Source organism: Molothrus ater, chromosome 11, assembly GCF_012460135.2.
Source record: "Molothrus ater isolate BHLD 08-10-18 breed brown headed cowbird chromosome 11, BPBGC_Mater_1.1, whole genome shotgun sequence".
Classification (NCBI taxonomy): domain Eukaryota; kingdom Metazoa; phylum Chordata; class Aves; order Passeriformes; family Icteridae; genus Molothrus; species Molothrus ater.
In genome coordinates this window covers 17,155,176-17,182,556 of record NC_050488.2, presented here as the reverse complement: position 1 = coordinate 17,182,556, position 27,381 = coordinate 17,155,176, and the positions used below count along the sequence as shown (strand labels likewise).

At 44.6% G+C, this 27,381-nt stretch overlaps 1 protein-coding gene across 7 annotated transcripts in view; it reads left to right on the top strand.

The window, feature by feature from the left end:
- FOXP1 (forkhead box P1) overlaps positions 1-27,381 on the top strand; it is a 375,365-nt gene that overhangs the window by 239,984 nt on the left and 108,000 nt on the right. For 6 of the 7 annotated variants that reach the window (XM_036390836.2, XM_036390831.2, XM_036390832.2 and 3 more), the window contains one exon: positions 23,494-23,622. In XM_036390836.2, the coding sequence (XP_036246729.1) occupies positions 23,494-23,622 (129 nt within the window). Of the gene's footprint in view, positions 1-17,191; positions 17,363-23,493; positions 23,623-27,381 lie in introns of those variants that run through there. The other variant, XM_036390835.1, reaches the window with a different exon arrangement.

Below are 27,381 nucleotides of genomic sequence, written 5' to 3'. Positions count from 1 at the left end.
TGTTTTTAAACATGAGCATGTGTTACTTTTCTTTGATGTTTTTCACGAAGATTCTGTCTTCCACTTTTAACAAAAGGCTCATGTTCCTTTTAGGTTGTTTTATTCTGCTAATGATACTGCTTACTCAGATAAATAGGTATGTGTGTGTGTACATTTAAAATGTAACATTCCCCTTCAACACACCATAGATACATAACAGAACTGATCTTCTGTAGTCATCTCCTGTGCCAGAATTTTCATGTTTTGAAATTAAAATGGATTCTCCTTATCTTCTCACAGCCCCTTTGATCCATTGCCTGTGGGTGCATAGGGGCACTAACGACAGAGGACGGGGAAGCTCCAGCTTTGCGTGGCGTCATTATTAGCTCCACGGCATTAGCAGCATCCCTGTGAGGAGCTGGCCGTGCTCCCGGTGTGCCAGGAGAGCACCTGCTTCCCTGCACCTCCCCTGTGCTTGATGCCAGCTGGGATTCTCCCCCTGGAAGGGTCCTGTGTGTTCTTGCTGGGTGTTTCTTGCTCTTCCCTTCTCCTGACCCTGTCAGTGTCTCGGCAATGGGAATTCCCTGCAGTGATACCTGCTTTCCAGATCTTTGCCTTCCTCCAGGTAGCACATAACTCCGAGGGCTAAACTTGGAGATTAGACCTGGGTTCGCCTGTGCATCAGCCTTTACCTGTGCTGAGATTTTGTCTGTTTGGGGTTTTTTTTTTCCTTTAATTAATAATTCACTCCAAAGTTTGTGATTTGTATCTGGTCACAACTAAATAGCTTGAACCTCTCTGCCTGGGCTTTGCGTGCAAGTACTGTCAAAACTGTTCTCAGTGATGAGTCAGTTCCTTTTTTTTCCCTCTTTTTTCTTTTATTTTAATGACGAGTATGCAGTTAGTGTACCCATTAGAGCGTGCTGAGGGATGGCATGGAAATGAGGATACACATGTGTATGTATCAGATGCTGAAGAGCACCATTCGTGTTATAAATATAGCTCGGCTGTGTTCCTTCTTACATTTCAATTTTATAATCCATTCCAGAAGATTTGGACAAAAATACTGTAGTGTAAGAGAGCATTAGTTTCTGGGTTCTTCAAATAATAATTCTTAGTAGAGAAACTAGTAAATAAAGCTCTGAAGATGGGCAAGATGACATCTTCCCTAGTTCTAGGAATTGGACCTGAGGTATAGATTTATGCAAGGTAAAATAAAGGACAAGTGGAAGCACGAGCAAAACTGTATGTTTTATTTTTTTAGTTTATTGCTAAAATGTATGAATAGTCCTTTTTTGTTTGTTTTATTGGTGTGATTATATATGATCTATCTTTACATGTATACTTTTTAGACCTGGTGGGCCCACTGTGATTAAATGTTTGCTTTGAATACGTGTCCAGGGTGTTAACATTTCACAGTGGAAAGTTGTTAAATTCACTTTTATACAAGGGGGAGGGGGGGGAAGAAAAAGGGGAAAAGAAAAAAAAGAGATTGTTAAATGTATGGAAACCCTTATTGGCTGAATTATATAACTGAATTCATTCAACATGCTCGGTGTATCTTGTTCTCCTTTCAGTATTGCCACTCTGTTCATCACCCCTTTTAGTGCTTTAGGCATATGGTGTGCAGTACATCCAGGGAAGTGTCAACAATATGGCATATGTTATACATACTGATCTTGATACACCGTAGAAAATAATGGGCCTAACTTTAAAAGGCACGGTGCTAAGAATAGAGCGTGCTGCAACATGCAGACAGTGAATCCGCCATGAATGTCATGTTTGAAGACAAAAAGAGCTGTATTTTTCATTACTTTTGTGGCTTGGTTTGTATCTTGGCGTTGCTGCAGATGAGAAAATGACGGTGAGATGAGTGCAGGCGGGATCTTCACCCGCCTGATGCTGGAATTCCAGGCTCTGTGGAGACCTGGGGGTCGGCTTGCGCAGGGGGTCAGGGTGGGCAGGAGGGAGCAGGGAAGGCAGGGAGCTGTGGGATGTGCCCACCAGTGCTCCAGGGCTGCCCCTGTGAGCCAGGATGGGCCCAGCAGGGGCTGAGCTACCGACATCCATCCGCGGGAAGAGGGGACGGGGACGGGGGATGTCCGGATGCGCTTCCAGGAGTCATTAGATGGTCGCATTAGCTCACCACTTAGCTCTGTCTCCACGCTGTAAATGAGCCTGCACAAGCAGATTGCAACGCTTACATTAAAACCACACTGGTGGAAACGAGTCTTTCCAAAGGCTCTTCCAAGGATCTGCCCATTAGGATCTGACGGCGAGATCAGGGCTCTCATCTGGATTCACAGCAGTAAAATGAAGATGAAACGCTCTGTTTCTCATTTCTGGATCCTGGACTTACTCAGCTCCCCATTTCACAGGGAATCTTTCGTCCCAGGAATGCTCATTTCTAAATTGGAAAAAAATTTAAACAGGGTCCTTTAGAACACTCATCCTGAAAATTGTTCCAGGGAGTTTCATCTTCAAAATAAATGATTCATACCATTGTATAGGTGCATGTATATCTGTATGTCTGCATTGCTGTTTATTGTGCTGAACTGGCCTGGCTCAGGAGCTGTAGCATCTGAAGTGCAGAGAAGCAGTGACTGGAGAAAGGAATATCTTCTTTCCAACAAAGACCAAATATTTGTCTGTTATCTCTCTGGCCATTGTAGTCTTCTCAATATCCGCAGAACTGAGCAGATCACCACGCGGATAAAACAGCACAACAAAATATTTATTTTTAAGCTTTGTTGAATGCTGAATGTTTGGTGCAAGTTTATGAGGGTTAAACATTAATAGCAGATGTTGTTAATGAATAGAAGGCTTGAGCCAGCTTCTGAGACCTTTGAGTTAGTACATGAATTTTCTGGTTGATGACAATACTTGTAACATGCCTAATTATGAAGTAGTGTTCTAATCAAGCCTTGAATAACTGAAGAATTTCCCCTCCTCTTTTGCGGTTATTTCAGTGGCACACACAGAGATCGCTTCAGTGCCTGTGCTTATTCTTAGTGATTTTTCTTTTCTTAGAACATTCATTGAGGTTTTTCCCCAAGAAGCATTCCCGCTGAACGTCGGCGCAGGAGCGCGCGCAGGCACCGAGGGTGACACGTGCACGGCGTGTCCCCTCCACCCCGGCCCCACCAGCAGCTGAACTGGTGCCAGCCTCTGAAGTTGTTGTCCCAGTTTGTCACACTTCCAGGTGAAGTACCTGAAAGTGATTATAGGTAATAAATATCTCTTTTTTTTAAACTTATTGCAGAGGCAGTTTTTCCCCTGTTAATGAGGGTAATTTGACTTGGTTGAAGGATTGCAGTTCTTAAGAATTAATGCTGCAATCCAATTCAAAGATTTAAAGAGATCTAAGATTTTTCACAGGTCGTGTGCTAGTGAATGTGCTCCTATCACATAGCAGCTAATGGACTTGAACAACAGTCTGTCATTTACTGTTACCTCAGTGTATAGCAGCTTTGCCCTTGATAGCGAGTATACTTTCCCAGCAGTGCAGGTTATTTAGTAGTGCCGTGTATTTGTAACACTTTTAAGAGACAGTATCCGATTTCTAACAGCCCTAATTACTGGATAAAGCGAGGTTACCTTTCTGACTTTCTTAATTATGTGTTTGGATCCTAATCTGTGTGAGCCTAAAGTGGTTTAGACTCTAATAGCTGACTCCTCATTTTTTTTGGATTTATCTCTGTGCATACACATCTCTAAAATAATTTCTGTGTTGCATTTTCCCTGTATCAATGCTCAAAGGTTAATTCTGTAAATACCAAAGTGTTAGGCACTAGTCACCATAAGGTCCCCTTGTTTTTAGGGATGCATTATTACCTTTTAACGGTGTTTTGTAATGACTTATTTGTAAATGCTGTTGGAAATGCTCTAATTTCTTGATCCTATTATGTTCCTGGATATGAAAAATCCTATTGTAAGGTAATTAGAATGATTCTCTTCTGTTTAAATGTGTGTTCTCTAGACAGTGTCACTCTATACTCTGCACATAAGAACCTTTGTTCCTTAATTAGAAAAAGGACTAGAGCTCATTAATTGTGGGTACAAAGTGATGTCTGCTCAAATGGAGAAGCAATAATACAGTTTAAATAATGATTGATCCTACATTTTAAGTCCAACACTATTTCGTACTGATAGTGATAAATAAGCAACATATAATGCAGGTTGCGAAGCAATGTGTGAAGATTTTTATTGAAAAATCTCTTTTTGCAAGGATAAACCTGTGTCGGGCACAATAAATAAAGGATGGATGGTACATACACGGCGTCTGCCGTTTAGGAAAGTCAGCATTTGTCAACAGAGCACTGTAGCAGTAGCTGAGATACTGGAGTTCACTCCACCCCGTACTTTAGAAAATGAAATAATTGTGAGAGCTGTGCAGTCAAAAGCAGTTTGGATCTTGGCCTTACAGAGCTATTATTGTGATGAAAAGAATATTTTAATTACTGCTCACAAATAGGATGAGTTAGAAATGTTTGAGTATTTTGCAGGGTGTTTTCTTTTGGACACAACTGTACTTTGTTCCCTGAATTTCACCATCTCCCTGCTGTCCCCTTGGGAGGAGAAAGATGAACTTGTGGAGTTGAACCCACGATCCTTCACCAAAAGGCTTTGGTTATGGCTACAGAAACAGGATGGGCTGAGATGTGCACTGCAGGGTGAGCTCCTAGCAATGGCCCTTCCCAAAAATCAGGAGTGTGTCGTGCTGAGCTTGGCTGTCCTGCTGCCACGGTGGGATGCCAGGATGGTGCCTGTGTTTGGAGTTTGGGTCTTGTCAGCTGAGGCTGGGCTGGGCAGAGCAAATCACTGGGGGTGATGCCCCTGTGCCTCCCCAGCCTGCAGCTCCATCTCCTCCACAAACCCAGCAGTGCCCCTTCCTCTCCTTGCCCCACCTCGTGTCAAAGACTTAAGAAAGAGAAAGCCTGTCTAATTTTCCTAACCCTAATGAAAACATGCATTAAACAAGGCAAACCTTTCCCATATGAAGAACAGGAAGGTTGAAAGATGAGGCTTGATTTCCTGCTGTATTTCACAAATCAAAATGGTTAATGCTAAACCAGGGTGTATATTTCACTCAAAGCATTGAAAGAACCCCAGGAAACGTGGGGTTTCTTGGTATCCTTCTCTGCTGTATTCCTCTTGGTGAGAAAGAAAAATAGTTTTTAAAAGATAAAAAACCTGTTCTTCAATTGACTATGCAAAAATCTTATTGCAGTATTTATTCCAAACCTGCACACATAATGTTCAGTGAAGGAGAAAACAGCAAAAAACAGTTGTTGATAGACTTAGGCGAGAACTGGATTAAATAAGCATTAGTCTACTGAAGCTGATTACAGGAATATGAAAATGCAGTATCTTAATGGTACATATTTTCATGTGGCAGCTCAGTTGCCTTTCATTTTGCAGCTAATATGTCTATTCTTATGAGTCATTTACTTCTTTAATTACCTTTTGCAGGCAAGGCACCATGGTATATTAATGTGAATGATTTTTACTGCCAGTTTATCATACAATGCCCCAGAAGTTGAAAGGCGTAATTGACTTGGAAGAGCAGCTCATGAAGGAAACAATATTTAGTTGACAGTTTTCCTTGTACTCTCTGTTGACGTTTATGAGTTTACACTATGCTAAAGGAGTAATAAACACAATTTTCTTTCAATAACAGGAAAGAGTCGCTTTTAAAATACATTTGTGGAAAACAGATTTGTTCATTTCTTGAATAATATAAAATAATGCGTTTTCAGTGATGAGATGTATATAAGACTGTCAATTGAATTAAACCTCGGAAGGTGCCTTTATAACCTGCCTTAGAGCGTTAAAAGATATTAGGGTGCATATGAATCAAATCAGTTAGATGAATATTTAAATTATACACAGATTTGGATAAATCATATTCAGATCTGCATGTTAGATTATTTGCTGGCCTTTTCTTGCCATGAAGGGTGAAAGTTTGAAGTAGGAATATGAGGGACAGAGGCTCTGTTTCTGTAGATGGAAGAACTCTCATCAGAAACCTCCTGATAAACCCCGATTAGAGGATTATTGCAGAAACTTTCTATAACTTTCCTAGAGCCAGAGGCTTGAGGAAGGTTTAAAATCAGCTTTGCAATCCGTCAAAGTCCATTTTCTCCTGGAATGCTACTTTTATTGAAATGACCTTGTCAAATCGCAAATTCTTTTTCCCAGGCATCCCCAGGACCGTGTGCAGGTATGATTAATCATCCCATCCCGCTTTAATTAATTTAAAGGCGCCCATGGCCGGGGCGGGAGGAGACGCCGGCTGGCGAGGGCAGCGCTTCTCCGCTCGGCTCGCAGGGAGTTAAACTTTTCACAGTTTTCCCGATTGTTTGCAGTTCAGCCCTCTGCAACATAATGAAAGTTTTCGAGCCATCTGTTGTTAAGCTGGCGGTGAGCAAGGCCAGTATATCCAAACAAAGTGCTGGCCTGCTGTAAACTGAACCTGTCAGTTTAGCATAGCTGTGCTGACCTCCCCGGGCGCGGGGCAGCGGGTACCAGGCACTGGCTGCCTGCTCAGCTTCCAGGGGAACTTCTTGGGGGGACCGTGTTTACTTTTTCCACTTAGCGTTCCTCCCACAGGCTTGGACTAGTTTATACTAAATCTTTAAATTGACTCTGTTCTATTTTTTTTTTTCCCCCCCCCCCTATTCTGAACTTTCTCCTTTTTTCTTAATGTTTCGAGCCGTGCAGAAAAATAAAAATCTATCAAAACCCCACAGTGGCTGGAATTTGAGCTTTTAAGGAGGTGATGGGCGAGGGGGGGGGACGACACAGGACAACAACTTCTGTGATTCTATAACTCAGTGTGTGCATGTGTGCCGGCGAGATTCTCTCTCAAAAGAAAGAGGCATGTTCCCAAGTATCCCAGCTTTCTTTCCAGCTCCTATTGTTCCCTTTGTTCTGTATTATTTAAGATCAGTTACTCATTTGCTTCAGAGGATTGGGAATAGCAGGCAAGGTAGAGCAGAGCAGCCAGCATCTATTGTCTTCCTGGGAGCCACAGTCTGAATCCAGAGTGGTTGGAGCAGCCTCCCTCCTGCTTCTGTTTGCTTCTGTTCAAGGGGTTGGTAGCTCCAGCAAAAAGTACTCAAAAGAATTTGAAACTTTTTGGAGTGTAATTGCCAAGATCAGACTAGAAATGCCCTTTATTTGTAGGACTGTGTGGCAGGGAATTGCTTTCCTTTCTCGTTGGTATGAAATATGTGTTAGTTTGGCCTCATCTCCTCTGCCTCAGTGTGTTTGTGCTTTTTCCAGTCTTATATCTCAGACTGCCTTCCCTTTTTCCTTCCTCCATAAATGTTATTTTAATTATTCCTTTTTGTCTGGGATGCAACACATGTCATTTCTCAGCTGGTATTCACTCAATACAAGTGATTTTAACTGTTTTTTTTTTAGGATTGGCAACAAAACTTGAAGTTCCTGTGCCAGGAAAGTGACTATTTGGTATTACCTGTTTTCAGTGTTTGTTTTTTGGACTAGACCTACAGTAAATATCTTTATGCTACCACTGCTGCCAAATTCAGTCTTTGCTTTCTACACTTGTGCTGTACCTGCTCACTGGTCTTTGGCTGGTTTCAAGTGTGTTTTACTTACCTCATGATTCTTGGAAAGCAAGCCTGATCGTCAGTGACCCCAAATGCTGCAGTTCTCAGTCAGGAGGAGTTTTGCCTGAGGAGGAGCTGCTGAATTTGTGCCGTGTGTGAAACCAAACTGTGCCTTTGCAAAAGTGCGTCGTAGCTTAACAGTGTGGTGCAAATGCACTGGAAGCTCTGGAAAAGCAGTAAAAGCTCTAGAAAAGCAGTGAAAGTACTTGGCCTTTCCAGAAAACCCTTCCAAGGACTTGTGCCAGTGCCCACCAGAGGGTAGGAGTGCCCAGGGGATGAGGGGGAAGGAATATGACAGTGGTGAGAAACACTCAATTTTAAATTAAAATGACTGCACTTACGAGGAAACCCCATCCAGCTCTAATCTGTTTGTAAGGTGACTGACACATAAAGTGCTTTTTGTTTTAAGGTAGAGGGAAATGCATTCAGGATAGAGTTTCTGGTATAAATGTCAGGTGCAACGCAGTGCATGCTCACTCAAAAAGTCAAGCAGATAACCTTGGCATTTAGGGACATTGCCTTGTATAAAACGAAATTGTATTTTGTTTTTAAAAAGGAGAACTACATTAAGAGGTCACCTATTAGCTGTGTTTTTGCTAGCTGTCTGAAACTCAGCTCTACTGTCTATTAAACTCAAACCACTATGTAAACATTCCTGTGTTGTTCCTGGTCTCTACAATGGCCAAGGGGATCAGGTTTCACCTGCCTGCACATCTTCAAGCAATTAAAGCAATTAGCTTGAAGCCATTTCACATTCAAGGTCTACTGTGACATTCAAGTCCAGAAGAAGTCTCGGGGAAAAGGAAAAAGAAGAGTATAAAAGGCTGCTGTGCAGCACATGCACACAAATAACCTATGAGGGGGTTTTGGACTTTGCAATAACTTCCAAATGCGGTCAGGAGGCTTCACAGCAGGCAGGCAAAGTTGCTGCTGAGAAAGGGAAAAGATAAAGAAAAAAAACACCTAATGATCCTTTAAATTATACCCAAGTTTTGCACTGGGAAGGGAGGGGGAGGAGAGAGAAATAGCAACATGATTTGGAACGATATTTGTGTGAAATAATAGAGTGTTGGCCTTATTTACTGATATTTCTCCTGGCATGGACATCATATTTTTCTTCTCGTTTAGGTGGGGATTTATATTTGGTGTTTACATTGTAAAACTACACTCACTCTGGCTAATGTATCCCTTACAATGACATTCAGCTCAGAGTTTAGTGATTCCAGCAGCAAGTCTTGAAAGCTGCTATTTTTTAAAAGGTTGGAGCAGATTAGTGGTGACCTTAAAAGATTAAACTAGTACAGTTTAAAGATAAATAATCAGCCTTTAGCACATTAGATAGCTACATAAGCATGACAGAAGGTGACTTTCTTACAACAGTTTCAGAATCCAGGCAGCATTTTTACATTTGAAACTTGACTAAGGCAGGGAACAGTGGTTTGCAGAAAGCAAGACATAAACTGATTGCACTACTTGAAATTGGTTAATACAGTTTTAAATCCACAGTTTTCCTGTTGGTTTTATTATTGAGAAGAGGCTAATTTTAAAAGCTATGCCTGCTGCAAAAGAAGATCTTGCTTTGCCATCCTGGAGGGTGTTCTTAATCAGAAATAACCGCAGGCTAAATTATAATGTGGAATCCTGCTGCCCTTTAACCTAACACTGCTGCTCGTTCAGTGTTTGTTAACAAATAGCTCTAAGTACAAAATTGTTTGAGAATTACTTTTTCATTATATTTGCTGACTTCAATTAGAATAAGAAGCGTATTTGGGTAAGAAAAATTAAAAATGTATGGGTTTCTAGAGAAAGTTTCAGCAATTGTTTCCCGGCAAGTGTCGCCTTCGGAACATAACTGTGGACTCCGTGGCACACGTAATTCAATTTAAATAAAATTACCTTCTGAATGAATATTTCTGCACTGGTGGCAGAGGCAGAGCTCAGGAGCATCCCAAGACTCAGCCCTTTTAAAGATGAACAAGATAGAATGGTGGCAGGGGCTCAGGCCAGGGCCCCTTTTGCACCTTGCAGGGGGATGTAATTCCTAATGAAGAGGCACCAATTCCTCATCTCTGTAGTGTTGGGGAGGGCTGGGCTGTAGATGCGAGTGGCACAGTGTCCTATTTTTATTTCACTTTGAATAACACGTAATTGAAACGTACAGTTGGCAAATTAATTGGTGAGTTGAAGGTAAGAACTGCTGAGTTAGTAGAGACAGCACCAGCCCTGTTCTTTTTTTCCCCTTAAGTTTACATGCTGGAGCGGAAACGCCGCGGTGCTCAGAAAGGAGGTGATGCCTCTGTAAAGCAGATCTTTCCAATTTTATTTTTTTTCTAGCTTAGTCTTCTGTTTCTATGATCTGCCTTTTGAACTGTTTTTGTGGCTGATCAGTTCCACCTAATATGTCTCTTGATTTCTGCTATTGTAATACTCAGACGACATGCTGTTCTCTTCATTTTTATAAGCTTTAGATGCTCCTGCCTGTCATACTCTGGCGGTTTATCTTCAGCGTCTGGATTTGCTTTCAGACTTGCATGTCTATCAAGCTGCTGTTGCTTTGAATGTGAGATCAAAAGAAGATGAATTCCAGTAAAAAATTTCCTTGTATGAAGAAAAGATTGGGGGCCTATGTAAACATCCCACTGACAGCTCCCAATGAGTTATTTTAGCAGAGCATTAGCACCCAGAATGACAGACAGTCCAAGACTACATGCTAAATAACAAATCAGTCCCTTCAGTGGCAGCAGCACGTTGCCACAACAGCAATACATTTTCTAAAGGAATCCTGTTCCTCTTTTTTATTGAATATGGCTGTTCGACTGCTCATCTCTTCACGAGCTGCCTTTGAGTGCCAGCCCCAGTTTACTTTTTCTTGACAATATCTGTGTCATGTCACCAATATGACAGCAGACAGGGCTTTGATAATTGGGTGGGGAGACAGTTAGTTAGTCATCTCCAGTTAAATAGGTAGTTTGTTTTAGGGAGGGGAAGGAGACAGCGAAGGAGGGGTGGCATCTGCCGGAATGCTGAAGTTACACTTTCGGAGATGCCGAATGCAAGTCCCTGCACCCAAGACAAGCTGTGTTTTTTGGGCGGTTGTTTATATTTCAGTTCACACAGAGAAAACAGCTCTGCAGCCCGGCCAGCCTCCCGAGCTGGTTTCCAGAGCAAGTCACAGCGCTGTCGAGGGTAGGAACGTCAAGTTTGGCTGGACTTCCGTGCAAATCCGAATTTGCCTAGATACAGAAGCGAGGTGTGCTTCTGCCTGCTGTTTGGTCTGTTTGGGGACATAATTAGTTCTGCCTGTTTCTGCTCACAGATAGGGGGGTTTAATAGTGTGGAGTCACTAGATTTTTGTGCCGGGTGGAGTGCTAAGCCCAACTTTGAGATTACCTGTGCGCTCCAGCTGATCTCACCACTTTGCAAGGGAAGAATTAGGGAAGGAATGCTTTGCGGTTTCTTTGTCATTTAGTAAAAGCAGAGGTTGCTACTGTGGAGGCAGAGCCCGGTGGCTGCCGCGAAGGGCAGTGCTCCAGCGTCTCCCTCCAGCCTGTGCTCCGGCTGCACGGCACTTCCTGTTTATTCAAACATCTTTTTACCATTCTTCAGCCCCCGCTTCACAGAAACAGCCAGAAACATCTCCAGCGCGAAGACGGAAATCTAAAGGCAGACAGTAAGAGCTCACTCTGTTAAACTCTTCATTTTCTCTGCGAGCGCTCAGAGGAAAGGAGCGTGCAGGCAGGGCTGAACTTTTAACGCGCTGTCTTGCGCAGGCAGCTTGGAGCACAGGAGAGGGGAATTGCTTTGGTTTGATACAAAAGCAGCCAGTTCAGGTTGTTTATGGCAGTGTTGACAAGGGTGGGGTTTTTGGCATGGCGTTGGAGAGCTGTGGCAAGGGCCAAGTCCTCTTTTGGGGTGCCTGTCACCTTGTGGTGCTGCCCCTCTGGCACGGGAGCAGCCATGTCCCACCATCCCCGCTGCTCACCGGGTGCTGCAGCTTCTCTTTGCAGAACTGCCAAAAATACCTAAACAGCAAACCCCTCCAAGAAAAGGAAACATTGCTGCTGCTCTGGGCAGCACAAGTGGCACAAACTCACCGAATGGCTTTTTTGTTTTCCACAAATTGTTTGCATGGTGGCTCTGGCACCGCATGCGAACCAGCCTCGCTAATATTTGTACCAATTTCATGCTAATAAAAATCAGGCTGCTGAGACAAGCATGGCTATTATCTCATTCATATGACTATTGTTTAGACCTGTGGTACTACAAAAGGAAAGGGAAAGCGTGCTCACGCCGGGTAATGGTTGTTAACTTCTCACGTGAGGGATTTTCTCTGCAGTTTTTCAGTATTAATGATTGTTGTATGAATGGTCTTCAGGGGTTTTTGGAAGATAGAGTAGATCCTCTAGGTAATCCATGTCACAACACGGATGCTGGATTTTTTCCCCTCTGTTCAAGTGACTTAAAAAAACTGCTTGATATTTCTCGGTGGTTTCTTCCCCCCGCAAAAGTCCACTGAAATAGCAGGTAACTTTTTTTTTTGGCAAGCATTCGTGGTGCTTGTATAGTGTGAAACATAAGAGAAAATGGAAAATATGCTGCCTGCCCTATGGAGAAAACCCATCCTCCTTGAGGCTTTTCCTGCCTCTCCAAGATCCAAATACACTTTAAAATTTTAAACTGTAAACCCCCATCTTCCTAGAAAAGAGAGCGAGAGAGAGAGAAATCAAGCTGTGTGTTCAGCCAAACCGCAAGTACAACAAACATATTTTGAAAATATATTGCTAGTCTGGCTTTTTAATGTTCAGAAGTTGTTCTACTTTGCAGAAAAAAAAATGGTGTTTGCAACTGCCTTAAGGACAATTTGTTTAACAGTAGGAGTAATTTCATGGGGAAAATGGAAAGAGTGACTGAAGTTATTTACTCAGATGTTAGTGTAGGTGTGGGGCAGAAAACTCTCTGTGGGAACAGTGGGCTGCTTTTCTTGGTATCTTAGTCTATTTGATGACCATCAAATTTCCCAGCTCACTGGTTTTGTTTTTTCTGGATGGCATGTTTGATTATTTATCAGAAGGGAAAGGGAGTAGCTGAAGCAAATAAACATGTGACCAAGCTGTGTTTTGTTTTCCACTCAGAAGGCCGTGCCCTTTAACAGATATACAGAAAATAATAAACGTATTGTTTTATGATAAAAGGAAATTATGTGTATCATTTTCTTTAGCAAGGCCATTAACCCCTTGTGTTCTGTGGTCTCCGCCTTCTGGCAGCTTGTTGGGCTTGCAGCTGGGAATTAAAGGCACTTAAACCCCCCTCTTGCCTGGAACGTTTCCATGGATTACTGCTCCAGCCCTTTGGATTTGCTGGATTTATTGCATAGTCATACAGCCCTGGTTGTCTCCCCGGTCCTACTTGGGGTGTGACTGACTAAATGAGAGACGCTTTGAATTTTCAGAAGGGTGCTGATTTCCAAAGAAAACCTTGGCGGGAGAGGCTGGGATCTTCCAGCCTCCAGTGCTGGTGTCTGTGCAGCGTGAGGGGTTGCAGCTGTGTTTGGTCCGTTACAGACACTGTCAATTTATGGGATTCTATTTTAAATGCCAGGTGTCTAGCATGTAGCATGTAGTATTTCCTTTATAATACCAGCTTTGGACAATGTTCATTATCTTCCCTGAAAAAAAAAAGAACAACTAAAAACCAACACCCTATAAACTAAATCACTGTCAGGAAGTAAAATACAGGTTTGCTTCATCTCCGGGAAGCATGTTGCATGCTTTAGCTGCTTTTATGGGATTAAAAGAAACAAGTTAAGACTGTCATGCACATGAAAGGAAACTGAGATGTGGTTTGCTTCACATTGTGCAGGTAGGTATAAATTTAATAGACTGACTTGCTTTCAAAATCTCTCTTTGTCTCCCCGAGTCGCATGTCAGTTCCAGCGCGTTGATGAGCTCCGCGGTCCGTAATAGCGCCTGACTGCCGCTGCCCCGCAGGTGCCAGATCGGCAGGAGGGTCCTCCTCCTCCTCCTCCTCCTCCTCCTCAGGGATGTGGGTTTCCTCTGAGGGATGGCTTCACATCGAGAAAGGGAAAATTTGCCTGACATCTTGAAGTTGTGTTCAAGTCTGTGCGTCGCTGGTGGGTCTGGGCAGGAGGAGGTGGATGCTTCACCTTCTGGCTCCGAGGGGTCAGCGCTCCCTGGAGAGCCCAAGTGGATGGCAGGGGCTGGAGCTGGGGGTTTGGGTTTGAGGGAGGAAAAAAAAATGGCAGTTGAAATAGCAGGGAGAGGAACGGCTGGCAAAATAAGGACCTGAAACTTAAATGTGATGTAAAGAAGAAAGAGGAAATGAGCAGCTGGGGCCAGGTGACATGGGCATGGGCTGGGCTGGGGGACATGGCTGGCCCCCCCTGCCCAGAAGCTCCCTGAGGGTTGAGGAGGCTGAGGGTGGGCTGAGGAATGGGCTTTGGGATCAGCAGGATTGAGATACCTGGAAAGACCAAGGGGCAGGAGCAGTTGCAGCCTATTGGACAGGGGAGCTCTCCAGCCCTGGCTGAAGTCCTTGGGCAGAAGCCCATGAAGGACCTGTCCATGGGGGAAAATGTCCTCCCAGACTTCAGGAATTGAAGGTTGGTTTGTACCCTGAAGCGTAAACATTTGTACCTTGATTTCTATTTTTATTTTTCCAAAGGTAGCTGTAAATGCTCTCATGACTATCTCTGCAAGTGTCTAATCCTTTCTTTGCATCCTCCCCATGCTCTTGTCCCTGGTGATATATTGTGACAGTAAGTTCCAGAGAGTAATTATGAGTTGTATATTAAGAAAGGAAAAAAAATCCTTTTATCTGCTGTTTTGTTTTGGGGTTTTTTTGGTGGCTGTTGCTTCCTGACTTCATTCAATGTCCTCTTTCTCTTGCATTATGAGAAATGGCAAAAGCACCAGATGTACCCTCTCAGGCCAAGTCACAACTTGTATACTTGTTATCATCTCCCCTCTTACTCATCTCTCGCTAAACTAAACACTCCCACCCTTATCAATCTTGCCTCGTATCTGCTGAGCCCTCTAATCATTTTTGTCGCCTCCATCTCAACCTTGCCTATTTTTGCTTTACCAGAATCTGTTAAAATTAAGCCTTTTACAAGCAGTTCTAAATTAGGTTGTGCCATAGAAGTGCAGAGATGTGATTTGCAGCTTTAGTTTTCCATGTTTTGGGCTGTCCCAATGTTTTGCTTCCTTCATTCACCCAGCAGCAGCGAGTGTCTGATGGAGCGTGGTGAGATGTCCACAGTCAGTGGCTGTATTTCATGGGCCTCTGAGTACAAGTTTGTCATGCAGTGTTTTGGAAAACAAGCTTAAAATATGTTCCCTGTTTTGTTGACCACACAGGGAAGCGCGCAAGCAGCTGTATGCAATATACTATTTATGTTGTAGCAACAAAAAGGCTTCCTTCTACCCCCCCCCACCTTATCCCTCTTCTCTTCTCTCTTAAAAAATATGAGAACTTCCCGTGCTTTTGACATCCAAGAAAAACGCGGCTCAGCAGTGAATGCTCCTCCAAATATTCAAAGGTCTGGTTCACTTTTGCATAAACACAGTAGTTCAGAATCTGATCTCGAGCCTACAGAAATGAGCTGGAAATCCCATAAGATTTTTTTTTTCATCACTCAGGAACAGTTCAGTTCTGGTTCAGTTTGAACAGGGAGCCAAGATTTGTATCCTTTCTCATTTCACCAGGATGTGTTGGCCCATCCCTCCTTTCTTGCTGGTACAGACCGCTACATGCTGTGAGTCTTGGCATGCCAAAATAAAGAGAACCATTTTTAATGTTTGGGAACTTTTTGCCAGATACTTTTTAAGTGGCTTTGATGAGTCCCGACTGTGACTCTTTAAAAGAAGGGACAGAAGGTGTTTTTGCGGTGTAACCGCCTGAGGATTTCATTTATGCCTCAAAAAAGGGATTTTTGTAGCCATTTTCCCTGTTGTAGCTTCTTCAGGGTTTGCAGGTTCCTGGTGTTGGCTGAGGCTGATCTCTCACCCTACTGTCCCTTGTTGCCTGCCCCCTTCATCCCTGTAGTGTCTCCAAGCATTAAAGAAAATACCTCACCTACCTTTTCCCTGATATTGTTGGAGTTCATGAATAAATTACAAAATGGAAATTGGGGTTTTTTGAGGCAAACTCTGTTTTCCCCCTCTGTGGTGCTGGGTCCTCATAGGCAGGGACCTTGCCAGCCATGGGATGGGCTGTGGGATGGCAGGGCAGGGGCATGGAGTCCACTCGTCCTCCCACTGGCAGGAGTAACCTCAGTGCCCACGAGGACGAACTGCAGCAGAGCTGGGACACAGGCAGCTCCACCCTGTGGGTTTGGAAGAAAGGCTTTCTGTTTCCAGTGCCTTTTTCTGGAGGGAATCTCTTTAACTGGTAGCCAGAATCTATTCCAGAGGAAAGAAACTAAACCTGCTGGAAGAAAAATAGAGACTCATCTTCTTTCCCTATGACTGAACTATTCTAGGAGATGCTTCAGCATGAGGTGCATTGCCAGCTCCATTGCTCCAAGTGTGCCCCTGTCACATCAGGGACAGGATGTGAGCCAGGGTTTGTACATGTGGATCTCAGGTCCCTTCTCTTTTTCCAGCATAGGAATCACCCATTAATCACTTGTCCAGACCAATCTGCTGTGATCTTCATGGCCAGCTGACCCTTTTATTGAGTGAAGGATTGCTGTTGAAGCTCCCCTCCGTGATGAGCTGATTGGTAGCCCTTGGGTGGAACCAGCCTTGCAGATTGGCTGCAGCCAAGTGAGGCGCTGGGTACAACCAGCAGCATCTCCCCAGGCTCAGGGCATCCCTGCTGTACCAGTGGAGCTGGGACAGGGTGGGTGGAAAAGGATTATTTAATGAAACAAGGGAGCAGAGGATGAGATGGGGATGGGGATTGTTTGAATCCAAGGTGGTTGAGAAGGCTGGACAGCAGGAATGCTTCACCAGGTTATGTTGCATCTTAGCTGTGTCTCATAGCAGAGCCCCATGTCCTGCCTGTAGGTATCCTCAAAGTTCCCTTCTGCACTGCCAAGAGCAGTGTTGGGGCTCTTGGCTGTGTCATTCTGTGTGTGGCACAGGGTCAGGGTGGTGGCAGTGGGGAAGGGAGCACGTAGCAGCTCATTTCCCAGTTCTGGAGGAGGATGGAAGAGCTGGGCACGAATGTCAGAGGGAATAAGTGCTGCAAGAACATCTGCTTCTCTTTTTTGCATCTTCTACATTTTATTCCTCCTCTTCATTTTGGTTCCTTTCCTATTCTCTAGTTGGTTCATCTCACCTCCCCCTGTTCTGTTCCTCCCAGAGGAACAGCACTACCCACTGCTGTCGCTTTGCACTATTTTTTATTTTTTTTCCCTTTGCATACTGCTCCTCTCCTCGCTGGTTTCCACACGTTGTGCGGCTCCTGAGCCTGCCGGAGGAGAACTGCAGCAGGGCTCCCCTCCAATGTGTCTGCCTCCTACCACCGCTCCTCTACATCTGCTGCTCCAGGAGAAGAGAGTGTCGCAGGAGAGGAGGTAGAGGAGGCAGGAGTGGGAGAGACATGAAGCATCTCTGAAGCTCGGGTGCATCCGGGCTTCCGAGCTTGAGAGCTGCATCTTGCCGCTCTGCTGGGAGCAGCTGTGGAGTGGAGCGGGGTGTGAGGACAGATGGGAGCTGAGAAAGAAGAGAGATTGCTGGCTGAGTCTAAATTCCCCCTCGTCCCACCCAGGAGAAACAAAGGTACTTGCCTTGTGAGGCTGAAGGGAAGCAAGAAGCCCTTTTGGGAGGTGGGCCATGCTCCGCTGGGAGAGGCGCCTGGAGCTGCTGACGGGGAGATTCCTCAGGGCCTGAAGGCAGCATGAAATCTGGGGAGAAAGATGATGGGAAAGCTGCATGCCTGCTGCTGCAAAGCTGTGCTTTGCCCAAACCTCAGTGGGGAAGTTGAGGAGCAGCGGTAGCTTGCAAGGGTATGGCTATCAACGGTCAACACACAAGCTCTGGGACCAGTGTAGTGTGATGTTTGCTCCAAGGGCAGATTTTGCCCTTAAAGTTTCTCCCTTCTCTTCTCTCTCTGCTTGCTTGTTTTGTTCTGTTTTGCTGTTTATGACCATAACTGAAATTGTGGACAGAATATGATGTTGGCTGGCAACTAACTTTCCAGATTTATTGCTTGGACACTTCCATGGCCACAAGACCACCTCTGATTTCAGGGAACTCTTCCTTCTTCCTTTCTCAAGTTGCTCTCCCGATAAGCAACTTTGTCCACCTGGAAAGGCCAAGAATCCTTAGGAATCTGTAAAAACACATGGGATTTTGTTTTGTGCTCTCCTTGCAACTTCTGGGTGCATGTTTATCCAGATATTTTGGGGGCAGCCCATTCATTACTGACCAACTGCCCTGGGAATTGGCAATTGAACAGGACACCCCTTTCTTCTGCATCCTCATGGCTGCTGCTCATCTCCCCACCCTCCAGTGTACATTCCTTTCCATACATCCTAAAGTTCCCTGGACTGATCTTTCCATGCCTGATAAACCTCAGGTTCAGTAACAAGCTTCCCCTGGTGTTAGAGCCAGGCCTATTATAGCTGCAGGTCATTATATTTCATTAATAACTGATTGATATTAATAACGGTTGGAGCAGATGGGAAGGGAGGAGCTGGAGCACTTTTTCTTCAGTAGGAATAGGATGATGGAAAAAAGTTGGAGAGTTGCTGCCTTGTACTGGCTGCAGTGGTGGAACAAGTTAGCAAGAGGCTCCATGCGACTGGATCCTGTTACTGTTTTCGTTATGTACTGACACTGTAAGCAAGTATATGGCATTTAAGCAGCATTTCTATTTTTAAAGTTCTACCCTCTTTTTCCAGTGTATTTCCCTTCCCCAGCCCCCTTCCCGAATCAGGAGTTTCTGGCCACATGAAGTGAGAGGCAGGGCTGCATTTTTACCCTTCGTCAGAGCTTGCCCAAAGAGGATGGTGAAACTGAAAGGTCAAGGTGCTTGCATGGAAATGTTGAATTACAACAGTAACTGGGGTGATAGCAGTGCCCAGTGTTCTGGGCAAACAGCAGCTGGGCAAACAAGTCACGTTCTGTCTGTCTTGCAATAAAATTGTCTTGGTCATCTCAAATGTGTACTTTTTTTTCCCCTCCTGGTGCTTAAGTGGTTGGGAAATAATAAATGGTTGCCACTTCCCTAAGCACAGGGAGAGGGCTTTTCAGTGGGGCTTCCCACTTACGCTGTGAATGAAACAGGCTTGATTCATCTCACAGTTAATGTACTGTTAACATTTTTCCTGGGTTAGGTGTCACCCAGTGTTGACTCTCAAATACCATTCCAAGTTTGTGCAACGTCTCTCAAGCTCTGTATTTCAGTTGCCTTTTTACTGATCTCTGTTTTACACCAGAAAATCTCCTTATGTCTGGGTGATTTCTAATGGATAAGAAAACACCTTGGGAGTTCATTTACTGTATCTTGCATTTAGGCATAGGATGACTTGGTTGGTAGGCATCCTTTTCCTGATGTTGTCCTTCCAAATCCATGTTTATAGTGACTAAAACCCATGGAAGATTCATTTTCAGGGGGATGCTTTCCTTTCTCTTTTTTTCCCCAGTAAGTGGGAGGATTTCCCCTTTGTGTTTTGGTGCAGAGAGGAGGATGGTTACTGCTGCTCTGTGATTCACTGCTGGAGGCCAGGATTGGTGTCTCGGTCTCTGGGTGTCCCAAGAAGCTCTGTCCAGGCTTGCAGGCTCTTTGGGCCGTGCAGGTAACATGGCTGCTGGTAAATACAGAGCCAGGTATTTGAAGCACCTCTGTGGTTTTGGAGGCTCTTGGCATCTCCACCTTAAAGGACAGATGCTGTTGTCTGGACATACAAACACGAGCTGCTTTTTCACGGCCCCTGGCAATTGTTCACTTGCAAGCACGTGGTGGAGATTTAAGATGTCACTATGGCAGTGAGGAGGAATGTGTGATAAGAGCTTGGAGATGTCAGAGCACCTGCTTGTGAGGAGAGGGCCACGTTAGCAGAGCTGTTGGCTAGCAGTAAACAGTCGTGGCACCCTTGTTTCAGGACTTGGCAGCAGCAGGAGTTGAACTGAATCCAGCTTTACTCTCTACTGCCTGTTCAGTAAGTTGAGGACAAGGCAGATGATTAAGGAAATGTGGGGAAACTGCTACAGAAGCTTTTGGAAAGATAAGAGACTTTGGTCTCCATGTCTGACAGTCTGGCACTTCTCACTAGCATTGAATTCACATGCAAATCAAAGGCAACATCTACTCCCACAGGAAGCTTTATTAATGTACAGGCCTGCTTGCGAATCTCCGTGCTGATGAAGGTTGTGGGACTGACTTCACTCAAATTAATTTCCCTGTCTATCCTTGCCTGAGCACTGTGCAGCACCGGCAGCCTCAGCAGGGCTCCCACGCCAGGGATGAGCTCCGTGCAGGAGCAGCACTGCCTGGAACCAGGGAAGAAGGGGGCAGAGGTGTGATGCTTCTTGGCTTGGCTCGTACGGCTGTCCACAGGGCCCGAACTGACATCAGCAAAGTAATTCCATGAAGGCAAACCTGAAGGGGCTTGAAGTGTTTTGTGAGTGAGAGGAAGGAGGGTCAGTGTATCCCGAGCCAGTCATCTTTATTGTACATGTCCTGTCATGTGTGAGGAGTGTTGATGAGGCTTGGAAGTGGCAAGGACAGGACTGAGGTAGGAGGAAGGAAAGGCTTAGCAGGAAGAAGTAGAAAGGCAGAGGGATGTGGAATTGCTGGGTTCATTGTACCACCAGGGACTTGGTAGCTCCTTGATGCAGATGCTCAGTATACACAGAGCTATACACAGCCTTCCACATCTTAAACCCCAGCTCATCTGATGCTCAGCTTTCATTGCTGTCAGTTATTTGTGAGTGAAAAAGCAAAATCTTGAGAGGAGAAATGGGAAATGCCATTTCAAGCTGCAATCCCTGGAATGTCAGCATGTTGCCATCTCACTTGCATCTACCTTGTTTTTTCCCTTTGATGTTCCTGTCCATCCTGGCTGCTTGTATCCCTGATGCTCCTTCTAGCCCACTTTTGTTCTTTCTAATCCTTTCCTTCCTGCCCTGCTCCACCGTCTGTGTTGGTCCTTCCTTCTTGCCAACTCTGGTCCCACCAGGTTTACACCAGCACAGGTGGCACCTAGACATGGATGGGGTGGTGTAGATGTCACCTTGAATGGAGACCCTCGGAGTGGTGGGTGTGAGGGATGTGGGTGTTGTGCAGCTGGACTGGAGCTCTGGCTTTCCTCCAGCAGAGCTCTGCCAGTGCCAGCCTGTCCCCACAGCCAGAGACTCTCATTGCTGTGGGGGTCAGTCATGGTAAGGGTTTATGGTGGCAGTGGCCACCCCACCAAGCTGCATGGAGCTTCGTGGCCAGCTCGAGTAGAGAGCAGGCATTTCTTGCATGGCTACTTGTTCTGGGAATCTTCAAAAATTTCTGGCAGCCAGTTTAATTGTGCAACCTCTCAGCTGCCAGAACGGATGGAATATGATCATATCACATGAAATGCATGCAGGGTCTGCTATAGCAACTGTATTTCAAAGAGACAACACATATGGTGACTGGTTCTTTTTGGAATAATATCTATAAGTTGATGATGTTTTATTCAAAAAGGCTGTAGCTTGAAAGGTTAGGGATGTTCTGATTGTTTAGTGTATGATTAAAGAAAGGCTTCTGTGGTTTTTTTGGCCTATTGAATCTAATTACTGGGAACTAAAATGATCATTTGATTGCACATTTACCTGGAATTATTCTTCTGCAGAGCCAGTCTTAATAATATATAATAATATGTTGCGCTTGTACTGTATAGAGCTTCTTGTCTGAGCAACTCAGAGTGCTTTACAAGTATTCATTAATTAAATAAGCCATACAACACTCCTGTTAAATAAGTGAGTGTTTGTTGCCTATCCCCTTAAGTCTTGTAGGTTTTATTTCTGCTGCCTCTGCCCACCCTTGAAGATGCTTTAACAGCTAAATAAGTTAATTCAATAAAAACAAGGTATTTTTTAGCTGTTCTTAGTGCTTTCTTCATAAAGCTTTCTTTTGTTGCATTGAATTCTTTGGTAGGCTGTAGGGTTTCCTGTTTCTTGATGGTGCACCATCGAGGGGGTGGTGCCTGTGTGTGTCTGGAGCCCAGATCCATGCCCAGCAGCTCCTGCACCCATTGCAGGGACATGGACCAGTTCAAAGATGTTATGGGTGCACTAAGCTCCAACCAGCTTGAAATGCAAAATCTAATTTTACCTGCACCGTGCCAAGCTCTGCTGGAAATCACATCCACCCCTAGAGAGTTTTTCTGATCCAGTGGAGAATTGTTATTAAATTGGAAAGGAGGGCTTATTGCCAAAGCATTATAAGGTCTCTCCTGCCCACTTGCCCTGGTCAGCAGTGGTGGTTCTTCAGTCTGCTGAGCTGACCAATGTCTCTCCAAAAGTAAAAAGATGGGTCTAGGCAATTAAAATAACAAGGTTTTACTGGGGTGGGGGAGTTGGGTTGGAGTTTGCTGACCTTGATATCAAACCTTTCCCAGCAGTTCTGTGCTGAGAATAAACACTGCAACTTGAAGGAGCAAGTGAAACCTGAAGCAAACCTGACTTCTTAATTAAATAGGTATTAATTAAATCGCTCAGAGAACATACACAGTAGGAGTGGGGAAGGCTTTTTCCCTCCTTCCATGTAGGCATCTTGCAAAGGGACTATTTTTCTTGTTTTACATTAATGAAGTCTTCAGCCTTCCCACTTTTCCACCTACACACGTACTGAACGTCTCCAAGGAGACCAGGGAGGCCCGGGTCCGGTGCTGGTGAATCCTCCGGGAGCAGCAGGCTGGGGTCTCGCCAGCACAGTCTCAGCTGTGCCACAGTCTGTCTTGCAGGGATCATCCTCGCTGTCCCCTGGCTGGGGAGCCAGGAGGGAGCCAGGGCAGGGACTTGCTCCTCATCTTTTCCTCTTTTATCTCCTCTTGCTTTCTTTTCCCCACCTGATGGAGAAATCGGGCCTTGCAGAGCAGCAGGCTCCAGTGTTGAGGGACTCTTCTCTGCTTTGGATGACATTTTGCAATAATTCCCACATCCTGCTTGCTCATGCTTTCAGGGTCATATCCCTTGCCCCTCCAGTGTCACACTGTCCCTTTACTGCTGTGCCCCCTCCCAGTGAGTCCCCACAGCTGGTCCATCGTGAGCTGACAATGATTTTCATAGGATCATAGAATATCCTGAGCTGGAAGGGACCCACAAGGATCATCAAAGTCCAAGTTCTGGATTTTGGTGAGGTGAAATGCTGTCCCTGCTTTTCTTTGTATTCTCTCTAGTTCCTTGCAGCTTTCTCAGCCTTCAGCATGGCTCTGCCTGCTGCTGCCTCTCCTCCTTCTCCCACCGTGGCCTTCCAGAAGCTTCCCTGATGTTCTCTGGGCTCAAGGGAGCAGACAGTGATATATGACTGCCCTCTTCTGTAAACACAACCTGATCTGCTGGAGAGGAGGCATCTGAAAGCTAAAAGCAAAGGAGACTGCCCATTAGTGAGGAGGGCTGTGAGCTGCTTCAGGGGGACAACAACCACTCCATGGAGCTCACCACCAGGATTCCTGCAGTTACTTGAGGTTTCCACCCAGGAGGCAAACGTCAGCTGCTGCTGTTTTTCTCCTTAGTCAAAACGGGAAATCAGTGGTGGGATACGACCCCATTGCTTGCAAGGTGTTATTTTTGTGGATGCCACTGCTTTCCTCAGTGGAGGTGCATCAGGAGTGGAATGGTGACCAGGGGTTGCCTTGCCCCTATGCTGCTTGTGTAGCTCCCCATGCCCTCTTGACTCTGAACTCAATTCTCCAACCTCTTTCTCCCTACAGGCTCTCCAGGTGGCACGACAGCTTCTCCTGCAACAGCAGCAGCAGCAGCAACAGCAGCAGCAGCAGCAGCAGCAACAAGTTAGTGGATTAAAGTCTCCGAAGAGGAATGACAAACAGCCAGCCCTACAGGTAAGGGGAGCCTGTGAACCTCTGTGAGGGTCTGGGGCTTGTAAAAGCTGAATAAATGCATCTTCTGTGCAGATACTGGGGTGGAACCTTCAGGGGCTTCCTCCCTGTGTCCACAGAGTGGCTGTGGCTGGTGTTAAGTGGCAGCAGGATTGATGCTGGGTGCTCTTGGAAGTCCCACCTACGGCATATTTACAAATCGTGAGCGTGTACTTTTATTAGCGTCTGGTAGGGTTGGATCATGACAAAATGGAATAGCTTTTGTTACTGTGTCAGTGTGCATAGGAGATTTGCATTAACATTTCTGTTTGATTGCTGTTCCATTTGTAGTCTGTGTTCACTCAAACCGTTGATTTGCTGTGTCAAGGATATTGGGAAATGCTAGGATATCATATCATCGGTGTGTTTTTCCCCCTTTTATTGTCTACTGATTTATGGACATCTTCAGAAATAAAATCTAAATATTAGAGGGCTTTGTGCTGTTATGAATTCAGAGAGCTAAAACCAATACAGCATTCCCAAACAGAAGATGTATGCACACATATGGGGCTTTGGAGTACATTCTGCTAGTCTTGTGGGATAAATCACGGGGAGTTAAAGACAAGAAAGACCTATTAGGTCATGTATCACAGTTCCTTTTTTTTTTTTCTCTTTTTTTTTTTCCTTGCTATTCTAGTGCTAGAAATCCCAAGTGATGGTGGGACTGCTATTATTTTCCTTCAGATAGTTTTCCATAACAAAGCACACGCTCAGGAACTTTCCACTTTAATTCCATCCTCTTGCTCCAAGTAATACTGCTTGTATAAATACTGAGTCAGTCCCTTGCCTTGCCTCGTGTTCGCACTCCTCAAACATCTGAGATACTAACATGTACTTGCCAGTTTTGGCAAATTATATGTATCTAGTTCTTTATGTATTTCATAAACTAGCACTTCCAGACCCTTGACCACTTTGCTGGTTTGCAGCTGGTTATTGCTTTTGTTACTGCAATTGCAGCATGTCAGTGGATTTTTGATAATAAGGTCCTGAATGCAGCAGTTCAGCTGCAGTTGCACAAAGCCCTTTAGCTGGGACATTTATCTTATCTCGCTCTTCTATATCTGATGCTTCAGCCTCTGTAGCCCCAAATTCTTTCCGGATTTTTTTTTTTCCCTCTTGTTGTCATAGCACGTTGTCAAACTCATGTCTGTTTTGCTCTTTCTACTTTTTTTTTTTTTAGTTTGATATACTATCACCATGAGCTCCCTGACAGCATTGCTGCTTCTCTTGCCTTTTATATGTGCTTCAGATTATTTTCCTGCAAAAATACGGATGCTAGGCTCTTTAAATATGTAGTAGAATATGGAAGGTAAAGCCAACATCGCTAGAGGCCTTGACAGTAAAGTGAGAGGGCCTGATTCTGAGGTTCTTACCCAAATAAAGCTGATGGGGAGTTGAAGGGGAGTTTTGCCTGAGTGAGGAATAGCTGTTAACTGCAGCCCTTGGCCCAGCCTGGACAATGCCGAGCTTTGGTGTAGTGATTTCATCTTCAAAGCATTTTGCAAATACTAATCTCCAAAACATCCCCAGAAGGAAAGTCTGATAAGTAAGTAGCATTATCCCAGTTCTGGACTGGGAAACTGAGGGATGCGGGTTAAGCAACTCACTTAGGATCACAGAGGGAATTGGGTTTAGAGGTAGGATTAAGATTCATGAGTTCCTGGCTCCCACCCCTGTGCTCCGGCTGCTGGACAACACCTCGTGCTTTACAGCCGGGCTATTATTCTTTTGGAAAGTATGAAGCATTTTGTCATTGGGCAAATATACGTTTTATTGGCGGCGTCAAGAGCCATAATCCAAAGCGTTACATTAATGCTTTCAAAAATATTTTATTTGGTAAATCCATAGCTGATCCATATGCCTTTTAATAGACTCTTCCACTGGGGACATTTTTAATGAGAGATTGTGCTGGCTAGGTCCAGTGTCAGGTACTAAAAGAAGTGCTTTGTTGTGCAGATGTCTTAAGAATAGCTCCAGAGGATGAAATATGACTGTGTTGACCTTTCAGCTGTGAGCTTATTTGTCAGGATTCAAATAAGTTGAAAGGATCAAACCAAACAGTTTCCGTAGTCAGACTGGGAATTGTGTTGCAGAGGTCAACAGTGAAGGCCACATCGTGGATTCCATAACATAGCCAATTGTTGGTACGTATTAAAGTACTGGAGCAGCTCCTGCAGTCAGAGACACAATTAAAATTCTAATTTATTAATGTATACAGAGAGCTGGCCCAGCCTGTCACTCACTGATTCAAATGACTGCCCAGTCTTTTTTTTCTTTTTCCCCTTCTCACTCCTGGTGCTTTTGCAGTCTGAAACATACTGGAAGTCCTCTTGGATGTAACACCCCCAAGTGCATCCCTGTAATGAAAATCTGTTGCTGAAAGGAGATGGTGCTGCTGAGGGTAGAATTTTTCAGTAAAATTGCACCCACACAAGCACCCACACCCCCTCAGGTCAAATGGGGCCATGCTGACGAGGTGATACCTATTGCTGACAGTACATAGAATAAGTATCAAGGGTGGGGGAAACGTGCCCGTTTTTCATAAGTTTGTTTAAATAATGAACAAGGTATCTTTGGGCTTCACTTACAAAAATAGATATCTCATTTAATAGCCACAGCAGTTAGCAGTCACCTTGTTTTTTTTGTGACAAACAGGCTTCATGTATAACAAGAACACCATAGGCGTCGCTCATCCCTGCTGTGCTTGGCGAGGGCACTGGTGAGCAGCGCCCAGCACGAGTGCTGGGGAGCTTTGCATGGAACAGGGAGGGATGCTGTCTGCCTGGGCTGCTGCTTCTCCCACTGAAATGCTCCATGGCCCTGCCTGCCTCAGGAGGAGGGGCCACTCCTGGGGCTGGAAATGCACCCTCTACACCCCACCACCACAAACAGACGCAGATTAATCTGGTGTATACTGTGTAGCTAATCTGTTCTCACCTCGTGGATAATTTCCTCTGTTCCTTCTTTATTCCCTGATTAAATAGCCAAGGTATTTAAATATATCCCAGCATCCTGTGGCCACACTGGGACATGGTGTCTTCAGTAGTGTTTAAATGACAGTGGGCTCCTGCAATCCTGTTTGGGGTCTCTTGATCTTGGCAACTCTACCTGAAGATCTGCTTTTAGCAGATCGTGAGATACTCAGTGTGTAAGAACTTGGACGCAGGGCTGGAGATGTGCTCTGCTGATAGCTGAAAAACCCCAAATCTCCAAATACACGATGACTCACATTTTGAGCCTATCGCACACTGCCGTGGTTTAGATTTGGCAGTGACCTCCGGTTTCGCAGCCTGATGACACAAACAAAAGAAAATTGAAAGTTAAGAAATGGATTTAATAACCAGCAGTTGGGGAAAGAACATAAAAAATACCAGTTCCACAAAAATTACTGGAAGTGAAAAAAAGACTAAAGGCTGTTTGATAATATATTTGCCATAGACAGTGGATTTCCTTGAATATGTGAAGCAAATAATTTAACAGACCAGGTATGCTTAGGATTTTGAAAATGTGCACATTTTTCCCGGCCAAGATAAATATATCTGTATTAATAGATGTATTGATTAAAATTTGCAGCTTTAATTGCCGATGCTCTTACCGATTATTCATTTTGGTTCTTCAAGCATTTTAGTTGCTGGCAAGAACACACAGATTGGAAACAAATCAAGAGACACATTTTTCTCCCAAGAAAGTAAAAGTGCATGTGTGTTTTGGCAATACTAAAAA